Source organism: Pholcus phalangioides, unplaced genomic scaffold, assembly GCF_987345545.1.
Source record: "Pholcus phalangioides strain wild (caught in Gottingen) unplaced genomic scaffold, Ppha-v1.0 ptg000001l_1, whole genome shotgun sequence".
Classification (NCBI taxonomy): Eukaryota; Metazoa; Arthropoda; class Arachnida; order Araneae; family Pholcidae; genus Pholcus; species Pholcus phalangioides.
The window spans coordinates 24,191,317-24,204,780 of NW_028301594.1; the positions used below are offsets into that span (position 1 = coordinate 24,191,317).

A 13,464-nucleotide genomic window follows, 5' to 3' on the forward strand; every position below is an offset into this window, starting at 1 on the left:
CTCAGAATCTTCTTTCATTGACAGCTTCTTCTTTCTTTCAGCTCACTTTGAAGGAATTCAACCCGATCTCAGAACGAGGCAAAATAACAAAGTATTTGTCCCAATGGAGGGATATTGATGCTCAAATCGGCATGTCCTCACAGAAACAAATGAAAAATATGTCTGTTATATAATGTTTATCCGATTTCATGATCATGAAGTTATTTCTGGTCAATTATTTCCAATCAATCAGATTCTTCTTGTGAATCTTCATCTTTGGTGTGCTTTTCGGAAATGCTGTCGGCTCGATATCCTATTTCACCGGACGCCATCTTGAAGCGAACTATTTGGATGGACGTCCTTTTCCTGCGAGCGTGTCCTCCAGGGTGACAAGCGATGCACACGCAGCATTTATCACTGCGGCCATAGTATTCCGTGTAAGGTGTCCGTTTGAAAACGGACTGCGTCAGGAAGTTCTGGAATCTTCTAGCATACACGTCGGGCCTAGCGACGGATATGTGATGCGCATCCAGGTAGCTGGATTTCAAGCGTTGCTCGCAGCACTTCCTTAATGTGTAGCTCTGCAGAATGTCGATGATCCCCAGGTATATGGCGACTTCTTCTCCTCTTTCATTTCTGGCGTAGATCTTGTTGAACACTTTCCAAATCCGTTCGGAAGACTCTGTCTGACGGGAAGATTTTTGATTGTTTTTCTCGGCCGATGTCTCTTGGATGCCAATGATAAGACTATAGTCCATCAAATCGAAGCTCTCCAAGAGAAGACAGTCTTCTCTTATGGAGTTCACAACCCATTCGTGTGTGTAGTAATCCACGAACAGTCCGTGTGGATAATGCTTCATGAAATCTAGATCTTTATACGGTCTGGTCGGATGTTGACCTTTAGCCGTGTCAGTTTTTCTCTGGTGAGAGGAACCTTTCAGGTCGTATTGGAAGTCGACGATTTTCTTGGGCATGATGTTCGTCATCACGATCAACCGCACCTTGCGACCGCGCCTGCGACTGGCGTACAACCCGACGAACTTCGGCAACAGGGTCTCCTTCCTCCTGCTGCCCAAGCTGATCACGTACTTGAGCAGGAGACACAGAATGGCGTTGCTCTCTTTCCTCCGGACGGTCTTTATGACGAACCGTTCATCCCTGGTGATGTAGAACGTGCTGCCGCTGTTGCCTTTCTTGAGCAGCGGGCATAGTGGGTGGCAACAGATCGACTCCCTGTAATCCGCATTATTTATCCCGAACATATTCCGGACGTACTGGAACGCCTTTGGAGCGTACACGATGAAGTTGAACTCGTCGTTGACGTTGACTAGAGGGTATATCACGACCTCGCTGAAGTCCTGGTAAAGAGGCTCTCGACGTAAAGGCTCAGATTTTAGCAGAACGTGGCTTATTCCCAGCTGGACCCACTTGATGTACCGTTCGAGACTTTCGGCGTCAAACCGATTCCAGGTAAAGATGGCCGAAATCCTCCTTGGAGTCGAATCTGTCAAAACGGATCCATCTTCGGAGGCTATGCTCCCTCTACTGAACCTTGAGCGGATTTTTTCGATCGTCGAAATCGACAAGGTAGAGAATTTCCGATCCTCCGTGGACATCTAAACATATCATCTAAAAAATGGACGTACGTGTCAGTCGAAACACTTCCCTCCTATCACAAAGGGAGAGGGAAATTTCTATTTTCAGGTAAATGCCTCTACAATCGTGTAATGTGTCCCAAAGACTCACGAAGAAAAAAAAACACGAAAGAGAGACATTCATTCAGAATAACGAGTAACTCGAAGCCTTTGCAACGTGCTTTCATTCTACAAACAGTCATGATGTCTTTATAACGACTCGACATTGTTCATAACTTCATGGACTTTTAATTCATTTTAATTTTCATTGTTTTTAATCATATAGATCAGGGACACACAATCTCGAACCTCCGGTCTGTGGGTCAAATGCGGCCCTCGAAAGTTGTTCCGTTAGAAAAGTATCAAATGCACACAGCACGCTAAATACCCAGGCTGATCATATTTCTTTCACAAAAATACGGGATATCACCAAAAAAAGTTACCAAGACACGAAAAGTTGCCAACTAACAGCCAAAAAATTATCAAAAGAGAGCAAAGTTACCAGTTACAGCCAAATGAAAATTATCAAAGTCAGAGTACCGGCAGAGACCAGATAAATTTTCCTTCTGAGTTCCCCTCAGTGCGAAATCCAGAACTTATCTGTTTCCTTGATATATTGGGCTGCTATATTAGAAGTTCCTTGATATATTAGAAGTCATCCAAAGTTGTAAATTTCAATCAAAAAAATTATCAAAGCCATTAATTTATGTCATGAAAATAATATAAAGTTGCCATTTACAGCCAAAAAAAATAATCGAAGGTAAGTAAAGTTGCCAGTTGCAGAAGAAAAAGTTGTCGAATTCAAGTAAAGTTGTTAATCAAGGAAACAGATATTTTCTGGATTTCATGCCGAGCTGAACTCGGAAAGAAAGCGCATCTGGTCTCCACCAGGACAATAATGAAAGTAGGGCCGTGTCTCTAGTGGTGCAGATGGTAACATGCTTGCTCGGTTTGCAAGAGTGCCTTGGTCCGAGTACCGGCAGAGACCAGATAAATTTTCCTTCCGAGTTCACCTCAGTACGAAATCAAGAAGTTATCTGTTTCCTTGATATATTTGAAGTCATCTAAAGTTGTCAATTTCAATCAAAAAAATTATCAAAGCTATTAATTTATAAATCATGAAAATAATCACAATTTTTGATTTCAAAAATTCAAGCAAGTCTCGTTTAAAATAAGGGGAAAAAAACGGGACTTTTTTGTGAAAAATTTGTGATTACGAAAAATACGGGGAAATGTCCCCCGTAAAATGCAGTTCACCGGGTGTGAGTGTATATACAAGTTTCTGGCCCGCTCGTGGCAGAACTACCACGTATCTGGCCCATAAGCTGAAATGCGCACCCTTGTTATAATCTGTCCCAAAGACTCACACAAAAGAAAACACGCCAAAGAGTGACACATTCATTCAGAATAACTACTAATTCAAAGCCTTCGCAACGTGCTTGCAATCTACAAACAAACAACGATGTCCCTATAACGACTTGACGTCGTTCATAACTTAGTGACACCATACGCAAGCTAAACCAAAAAACAAAATGACAATAATAATAAAAATAATAATCGCACCTGGATATTAAGACATAACTATCATTTATTTTTTTTTTTAACGGATATCATCAATTACAACGATACCAGGACATGGCTCGATTCTGAAGTACTCTCCGGTCTAGCGAATAAATGAGTGTATTTTGACAAGTAGAGGCTTAAAGGTATATAATACACAACTAGGAAGTTGGATTAAGAAAACATAAATTACCTGTAAACAAAATTGCCAAATTTTTTTTTATGCAATAAATACCTTATAAAGGAAGAGAAAATAAAATATATACAAGATTGTTTATGTGACATTTTTTTTTATTATTATGTATTCGGTATCCAATTAAAAAAAAAAAAAGGAAATAGAGGAACCAGTTTTTTAACTGGTGATTTTGGCAGTGAACCGGAAAGACTTAACACTAGTAAATGGTTCCTTAATAATAATAATAATATACAAAAAAATGTCCATAAATATTTTGATACTAAAAAAAACGACATGAAATTGATAGGTGGGATGGACAAGATGGACGGGGAAGATTTTTCTTCGGTGAAAGAATGTTGGAGAAAAAAAAAATGAATATTATTATCTATCACAACACCAGGTGATATCTTCATTTCTCAAAATAAGAAGATTATCGCAGTGTAGAACCTCGTTTATACGTCTCTCAGTTGTACGACTTTCACGTTTATACGACGTTTGGCTTCTTTGAATGTCACCCTGAGTAGTTTTTTTTTCTGTAAAAATGCATTTTTTTTTTCTCATTTTTCTAACTCTGATGCTTACACGGATCAATTCTGCATGATATGCTGTATGGTGTATTGGAATTCTGTCAGATTTTTAATGAAATCGTGTTTTTCAGACGCATTTCATCTTGTATGCAGGGTGATTTAGAAAAGATGGGGAAAAACTTTGGGAGGGGATAGTACACACACACACAATACAAATAATTGTCATCGAAGAATGCATGGGTCTAACATGGAACGCAAACGCGCTAGTGCGTATCGAAACGGCCGCTCCGCTAACGTTAATAAGACATTCCTGTTGAAATTTATAGGGAGAAAAAGAGCATCATGCATGCAAATGTAACCTGGGGAAGAAGATTACGGAACAGTTGTAACGTACGGGATAATGGCGCACTTTAGTAATACTGAAAAAGCAGGCATGCATTTCATTTACGGAGCAGAAGTACTACAGAGGCAGCACGAATGTACGGTGAGCGTTTTCCCCACAGGTGGTTGTCCAGTCCGAAAACTTTTGCGCTCTTGCTTTGGCAGCTGTTTTCTTCCCCAGGTTACATTTGCATGCATGGTGTTCTTTTTCTCCCGATAAATTTCAACAGGAATGACGTTTTAACGTTTGCGAAGCGGCTGTTTCGAAACGCGCTTGTGCGTTTGCGTTCCATGTTAGACCGCGCATTCCTTGATGACAATTGTTTGTATTGCTGTGCACTATCACCTCTTAAGGTTTTTCCCGTTTTTTCTGAATCACCCTGTACATCTTCAATTCGAAATGCGCGCACTACACTTGTCATGTACATTTTGCAGTGTTCTGAATATATTCAAAGTAAAATATTATAATATATGAATATATTCAATACATATTTTACTCTAAATATATTTTGCAACTGTTAATTCCGCATGAATTTCTTGCACCATACCTTTTTTTGTAATGTTCTTTGCTTGGAGTTTTAGAATTTTGCATATTGTAGTTTCCATGTATGCCTATTGTATTTCCAAGTAAATTATATTTGCATATTATGATTGTACTTGCTTTTGTATTTGCCATGCATCCCTGTAATGGTCCAACCAAACAATGTGGGCTCACCCGGAACCCACCAACCAAAGACTCATTAGCTGGACTCAACGCCGGCCGACATCAATGGCAAGGACGCAAGGGCTCAACCGAGCACTTTGGTTTACTTGGGAGCGTACCACTCAAAGGCCCACTGTTTACACTTCACCAACGTTACACGAAGGAAGGCGAAAGCTGCCTTCGCTGCTTGCGCTGCCTCGCAACTGTTGCGAGGCGCACAGAAACCCCCCAGCCCCCATTTAGACAACCGTTCTCAAGGCGGCTGAACTTTGTTGAAGGCTGGGCCACAACCAGGGCCGTCATTTAAACTTTTTCCGGGGGGAGGGGCAAACTTTTCCCGGGGGGGGGGGCAAACCTTTCCCGGGGGGGGGGGCAAAGCACATGTACTCAATGTATGTATATATATATTTGTATATATATATACCATTTTTAGTGTATTTTCGAAAACCCGTTCCCCACTAAATGACGGGCCTGGCCACAACTGGCCAAATGTCGCAAGGCAGCTTCGTTCATTTTGTGTAATGTGTACTTTGTATAAATCGTTTTCGCGGCCGGGGGACCCAGGGGATTTGAGGGAAGACTCATGCTCCCGGCACAACTCTATAGGTAGTAAATCGCTTATGGTGATGACCGGAGTTGTGCTCCGTTTGAATAGATGAATGAATGTTTATTACTTGTTTATGAGAATATATTTGTAGGTGGGAGCGAAAACCTTTTTTTTTTTTTAAAAATTCATATTGCCTGAGTTTAACTTACCATACAAAACGGTACCAAACTGGCTAAAGCAAATCACCTCCAAATTTCAACCCAGAATATTGCCAGCTTGAGGCTACACACCTCAAGTAAATGAATGCCAAAAGGTTGAGGGGTCTCATACCTTTTAACATAGTGAAAAACTGTGTTCTAGTGGAAATACCATTGAAAATATTATTTAACCACTGATTTATTTCAAATTCGATGCACATATTTTTGATTATATATGACAACTCATGCCAGTGCAAAATTTTACATTCCTCTAAAACTTAATTTTTCTGCAGATTTTCTAAAAAATTCAGTTTCATCACCTTGCACTCATGATAGAATAGCATGTCATGAATTTAATTGCATAAAAATTTATTCAAAATAAAGAACGCCGTTAAGTTTATAAAACGATGAAGGAAATTGATCTGAAGAAACTTTTCCTTCTCAATGTTGACGTTCGTTCCATCGCAGGCAACAGCAACCAATTTCGAAAGCGTAATCTTTTTCTGTGTAACGAAATTGGTGATGCTTCGTATAACATCTGCACCAGACAAAGAATCCGGAGTAGCACGTGCTATATAGAGAGAACCGGGTTTTGACAAAAAGAACAATATGCTCTTCTACAGCAGTGGTCTTGTGATATCGATCTAATTGAATAGAAATAAATTGATTCAAAATTAAAAGAAACTGTTCAGTTCAATGAAATTAATGAGCTCGAGGTAATTGAGACTTTTATTAATGTGTGTCTAAATACTGGAAGAAACGATGGAAATGATGGATTATAGTCCATTCATAAACATTTAGGTTATAATGAAAAAATATATATTTTTAAATTTTAAATAAGGTTGAGTCGATGAGAGAGATCTCAGTTTTCATCATTTTATTAACTTATGGGTTTTATTTATTTTGAATCAATTTCTATTCAATCGCACTGATGTCATGCTATTTTATCACGCACTCAAGGTGTTAAAAATGGAATTTTTCGAAAATTTGCAAAAAATTAAGTTTTAGAGAAGTGTAAAACTTTTCGCATTGGTAGGAGTTGGCATATATACAATCCAAAATATGTACCAAATTTGAAATAAAAATCAGTCGTTAAATAATATTTTCAATGATATTTCCTTTAGAATACAGTTTTCCGCCATGTTAAAAGATAGGGAACCTCTCAATAAATATTCACTTGAGGTGTAGAGCTTCAAGATAGTAATATTTTAGGCTTTTCTTTGTACAACTAGTGAGTTGTTGAGTTGTGCGTGCGTGCGTGCGTGTGTGTGCAACTAACACCCTGAGTGCGCATCTAGTGTTGTGTCTCATTTTTCAATGCTATTATCTATATTTCGGAAGTGAAGTATGATGATTAAATATTTGTAATGTTTTTTAGGCCTGTTGCTCTCTGTGGCGAAACTTTTAAAGGGCAGGTAATGTTTTGCTAATTTTATTACTCTAAGCCAGTGGTTCTCAACCGGTGCTCCGTGTGCACCTCCCGGGGGCTCCGCAGCGACTCGAGGAAAATGAAATTAATCGGTAAACTTGATAGATAAGTAAATAAGAGAGGCCTACAAGGTTCTGCCATAAAAATTGTGTGCAAAAAAGGGCCCTGAGTCAAACAGAGCTCCGCCATAGAAATTATATACTGGAAAGGGCTCCGCGAGTCAAAAAAAGGTTGAGAACCGCTGTTCTAAGCGATTTGAAATGTGATTTCAAAATTCGATGTATTTTGGTTTTTTCCCGCAAGTATGAAAGGAATTATTCATTTTGCGAGTATATTCATCATGCACTTAATTAAAAACATATAATTTTTTATTATATTTTGTATGTGTGTTGGGGGGGGGGGGGGTTCACTTTTTAAAGAAGTCGCAATTGTACGACTTACGCATTTATACGACGTTCTGACCCGGCATCTTGAACGTCGTACAAACGAGGTTCCACTAAACTACAAGTTTTCGCTCAAGATATCAACTTCTTGAGATGCTGGATGGACTCATCTTGTTGTTATAATAGATAGATCGACGGATGACCCTATCAACTCTTCCACTTCTTTTATTCCTGCAATGACAGCTACAGCATCTTACTTTTACATATATATGTACTTTTTCCCCCCTCCCCTTTTTACAAGTGATTTATTATTATTAAGTTTCTCATAATATTTAACGATAGTTGAGCTCTTTTCCCCACAAGAATAATGTTATTATTACTACCGTTATTACTGTTATCGCTGGGAGCGTTAGTTCTCGTATATAGTTATCGATAGAAAAATGATTAAAAAAATTACGATTCCGTTACGAAAGGTTCAATTTTTTTTATTCATTTATGTTACGGAAGTTTGTATTTTTACGACTACTACTACTGCTGGTTTTACGCATAATTTGCACGTGCCACCGACGCCACAATCGGCTTGTGTTTGTGATTGATGGTATAGCCCTGGGTATGGGCCTGAACCCTCTACTCCAAATCGACTGACTATGATGTGTTCTTGTTGTTTTGTTTTTCAACCCGTTGCTTTTTCGGCTTGTATTTCACGGAATTTGCTTCGGCTGTTCGGAACGTCCGTGGCCTGACAACGCTGCGATGATTCTCCTGAGGTTAATTGACGCAAATGAGGAGGAGGATATGATGTGATGTGCTCTATTAATATTTTTTAAAGACAGCGTGCAGTCTTCGTTTTTTCGATCGCCATAAAAATGAAACTGCAGTACACACTAGGGGATCGATTCAATGCTTCCAGACATTTCTCAACTTCAAAGTATTCGTAGCAGCTCCCAGGAATGGCGCAAAACTTTGCCGTTAGTGAAGGGTAGAGCCGAATTACTAAATCTAGTTAGGGGTTTGTAAATGAGCGGGGTCGGATTAGTATTTCGAACCTGTGTATGCTCGTCTTGAGCTGTATGTATAAAATGTTGATTGCTGAATCGATTCTGGGGGTAATCGAGCCTATATCACAAATTTCCGTGGGTGCTCGAGCGGGATCGGAACTTATAGTGCCGGACTCGTGATGCGAGGATCCGGGTTCGAACCCCACAGTGGTGGTCGGCTGAAGTTGGTTTTCTGTGGTTCCCAACTTCAAGACGCAAATGCGAGCCGATCTCCCTGTTAAAAAGTCTCGCCACAGAGAGCAACAGTCCTACAACGGTAAATCATTCAACCATAACACTTCACTCATGGTTAGTAAAACTGTAGTGTGATTATTCTTTCCGAGTTCCCACTTCGGCATAATATCCAGGAAAAAGTCTTTCCTTCATATATTGGGCGGATAAAAAAAAATCAAAAATCATCTCAATCTCGCTACTGTCGCCACCTGGAGGGTCATTTGCTGAAGTAAAGGAGGGAAGTTACTATGCCTCTATATATATACTGCAGTGCGTAACGCTATTGAGCATAATATATGGATAGCGCACTTGCCTGATTGCAAGAGGCAAGGGTTCGATTCCGGGCGGAGACTAAACTTTTCTTTCCAAGTTCACCTCAGCATATATATATATTAAATATCCAGAAAAAAAAGTATTTCCTTCATCATAAAAATCCGACCATGCCATCAAAATGGTCGACAATATTTCATGCACTTTTTTTAAATAAATATATATTAGGGGAGAGGGGGAATTGAGACTACTGAGAACTCGTTTCCAGCCTGAAAACAATTTCGATATCAAGGATAGATTTCGTACATTGAACGGTCACTCATACGGATTCCGCACAACTAAGCAAGATACGAAACAAGCGTAGAGAATCGCACTCCGATTTCAATCTCCTCCAATTGTAGGTCCGTATCAGAAGCCATCGACACGCGTCGAGACGTGGTCTTGGTGGTTCGAACTTAACAGGAACTCGAGTCTGATACGTATAACGTTTAATTGAGTTCCTAATTACAAGAAATTGACGGGTCACGTTCCTTTCTTATAAAATAAATAGAAAAAAGAATTAGGGTTGGACAATGTGAGGAGAATATATGCGGAGCCTAGTTCGTCACGGGCGACTTGCTGTTGCTTCCCTTTGAGCACAGAAAACAAAACAACAACGGAAGATGACTATGTACTATTATTATTATTCCGCCGTAAGGGCCTCCAAAGAAACAAAATAGAATAAGAAGAATGCACTTCAAACTAACGGTGTCTGTTGTTCGTGGCACGGATGATTTCCGACCGCAATGATGACCAACCACATGGGCACGACAAGAAGAACAAGAACAAAAGAACCTTCGCCTAAGAACTCTGGGATACACACACTCGTATACAACGCCGTAGCATTTCGAGTTGAACTAACTATGTAGGTTAAAAAGTGCCGTTTCACAATATTATGTCGAGTGACTCAGCCGTTTTGTTGGTTTTCCCCACAAGTTCTGATTGATTTCTCGTTCTAATTGAGGGGTTTGACGTAGGATTTCATTGTGTAGGGCAGGGGGACTTTGGCACATGGCCCATGGGCCATACGTGGCCCACCGATTTTTATAAAATTTCTGAAAATATTGAAACACAGTGAAACCTCGATATAACAATACTCTGTAGACCAAGAAAAATATCGTTGTAGAGGGATTACCGTTGTACCGAGAAGTAGTTATCATCAGGCGCCACCAAATTCAAGCTGTTGTTGGAATCTCGAATTTTGAGAATTGGCTTTGTTAGTACCCCCTCCCCCCTATAAAAGGTATTTAAAGAATTCATTCGCATCAAAAAATTCTAATTGATTAGTTAATGAATAAAATTCAGTTAGTTGTCCTACATTGTAAAGTCCTTTACCAAACATTTGTGTACTTTTACTGAAAATAGTTTCACGGCAACTTCATCAACACTTTTACAGCAAAATACCGATGTTATAAAAAAAGCCCTGGAAGAAACAAACACAGATGAAGAATTTAAAAATATATTTTGAAGGTGATTCTGTGTGAATGAAATGCAATAGAACCTCTCGATAACGGACACCCATGGGACTAGAAATTTTGTTCGTTAAAGGGGAGTGTCCGCTAATGGGGAGGTATGATATACAGTAGAGCCTCATTTATACGGTTTTCACATTTATATGACGCGACGCTCGGCTTCTTTCGCAATTTGGTTTCTATACATTTTAACGTTAAGATGTATACGTTACAGCAAGAGTGATATACACCAGTGGTTATACGTAATCACCAATAGTCTCGATAAAAAAGGGGGGATTGAATTTCACTACATTTATCATTTTTACCGGTGCATAATTCCCAAATAAAGTTGGAAAAGACTGATAAACATGCGAAAATTTATAACCGCAGTCGACATGACCGCAGCAAAAATTGCTACCGCAGGGAGTCCCCCATCGAGTGGTTAGCGCACCAACCTCTCGACGAGTATTAAAAAAAAACAAGTATGCCGTTCGGAATCGGCAATAAATTGTAGGTCCCGGTCTCATTAGCCCTCGTGTGCAGAAAATGACCGTGGTGCGATAAAAATGATCAAATGAACCTTCGTCGTAGAGGTATGATTCCAATTTAAAAAGTGCTCAAAAGGCGTTCAAACATTACCCTGTACTAGCTTTGAGAGTGAAAATACAGTGTGTCACAAAATAAAAAAAAAATCTAAATTTTTATATGGTCCGCCTGCCCTCTAACTTCCAGTTAGAAAGTTGTTGCCCTGTATTTCTTGAGGCCAACAGAAAAAATTCCATGGTTTTTAAATGAAATATTCGCTAAGATATTTGTATTCACGAATCGGAGAAAGTCATGAAAGAACAGCAGAAACTAACGGACAACGCTTCTTCCCCTCATTCATGCTGTCCTTTTAACTTTCCTCCGATTTTTGAATTCGAATATCTCAGTGAATATTACACTTAGAAACTTGGATTTATTTTTTTTTTTGTTAGTTTCAGGGAAGACAGGGCAACAACTTTCCAATTGGAAGTTAGAGGACAGGGGGAGTCTTTATTTTGTTACACACTCTATTTTCACTCTCAGAACTGGTACAGGTACAGAGTAATTTTTGAACGCATTATTTAAATGGAAACAATACCTCTACGACGGATAGTTGATGAGATAAAGGTCGCATTAGCACTTACAGGACACCCTGTATAATGTCGCGAAAAACCTACGTGTTTTACTCCCATGGAGCCAAAAAAAAACACGTGACATGACCAGAATCAAGACCATAAATTTGTGATGTTTCTTTTTTTCCTGCTTCGAATGATCGTATTTTAATCCGCCATCTATTAATTATCTATGGACTCGGTGTAGAACTCGATTAAATGTATTAGATAAGCATACATATTAAAATGCATTCACTCACTTGCAAACAACACAAAAAAAAGAGGGTAAAACAATGGACGATGAGGCGAACGATAGCGTCTTATAATGATGCTAATGACGAATTTATGAATCCAGGAAACGGAATTAAAACAATATATCGAACTCCCCAATAGAATGTTATTGATGAGCGGCGTTTGAAGAAAAAAAAAGAGACTATAACCCCCTTATTTTTTCTTAAAGTAAACTGATCGTATCAGTTTGAGAAGACCACACTTTCGAGTCTGAAACTGTTGTGTGTGTGAGCGATCAAGATGTTAATCTGATCTGCCTTCTAGATCTATCTCATAGGACGGACTCGCACACACACACATCGGACATCAGTGAAGATGGATGCTTTGCGTGAACTCTTATCTGAGCATAACAATACCGAGCTTCTTCGAACTAGAGATACGTATCGAGCTTTCGAGCTTCTATACATAAACCTAAAATATATATGTGTGTGAGTGTAAGGATGTATGGTTATCGTATTTGCCTTCACGGTAGATCCGACAAACAATGACACTCGCTTCGAAACTATTTATTACCGCCCTCTTGTTTATTTAGAAATGATTACGGGAATAGTTGAAGGTAAATGAAGGGGTTCCAGCATGATCTAATGGCAGGCTTTGATGGAATCCCAAATAGGACGACGGATGGCATTGTAAACCAAACACAGCACGTCCCCGTCATCCCACCTATCACATTGAAGCTTCTCAAATTGAAGAGAGGGTCAACTTCTTTCGTTCGTTATCCGTGAGAAAATCCAGTTTCAATCCAAAGTTCTCCAACCCGATAGGTGTTATACTTTGCGGCTGTGGTGATGCGTATCTACGAACCGAGTTGATATTATCGAAGAATGATTCAGGCCGTACTCGTATGCAATTATGGCCGCTGCAACTACTGCTGGTACTTAAAAGAAGGCGTACGCGGTTGATCTAATGTTTTCGAGATGTTTTAAGTTTCTTGATTCGCGCTCGTCTTCAGAGTTGGCTCATTTCCTGGTTCGTCGCTTCTTAATTTACGCGTGCGAATAGAAACTTTTAACAGTACGGTAGACTCTCGATAATCCGGCGTTTTAGGTGGGTTTTCTTCGAGGCCACAACCCTTTCCCCCATAGAAGAGGAAAACATATCACTGCATGTCTGCGCAGAAGTTGATATTACAGTCGAATCTCGTTATAACAAACTTCAAAGGACTAATGAAATCACTTCGTTATAACGAAATTTCGGAGCAAATGTAGCCCTCGGAGTCCTCTGACATAGGTCTCTTTTTTTTTAAGTTTTCTGCTATCAAACAGTGGTTATCCAACGTAAGGAGGCTTGCCATTGTAACTTCTACTGTAGATTCCAACAGATCATCAGTTAAAATAATTGCACCAGCATGCCATGAAATAGGTCCCACATTAAAAAAAATCTTCGTTTTGGTTTTAATATTTTCACTATACAATATAAAATGTAAAAAGCATTCGACGTCAAGACAATTTTTCAACAGATGGATAATGTGAAGATGAATTCAGGAAAGGT

At 39.4% G+C, this 13,464-nt stretch overlaps 1 protein-coding gene across 1 annotated transcript; it reads right to left on the reverse strand.

Moving 5' to 3' along the window:
* Positions 1-224: 224 nt before the first annotated feature.
* Positions 225-1,595, reverse strand: LOC149090160 (phosphatidylinositol 4-phosphate 5-kinase type-1 alpha-like). Its single transcript, XM_089235612.1, has one exon. It carries the CDS (start codon positions 1,593-1,595, stop codon positions 225-227), a length of 1,371 nt encoding a protein of 456 aa, XP_089091738.1.
* Positions 1,596-13,464: the final 11,869 nt, after the last annotated feature.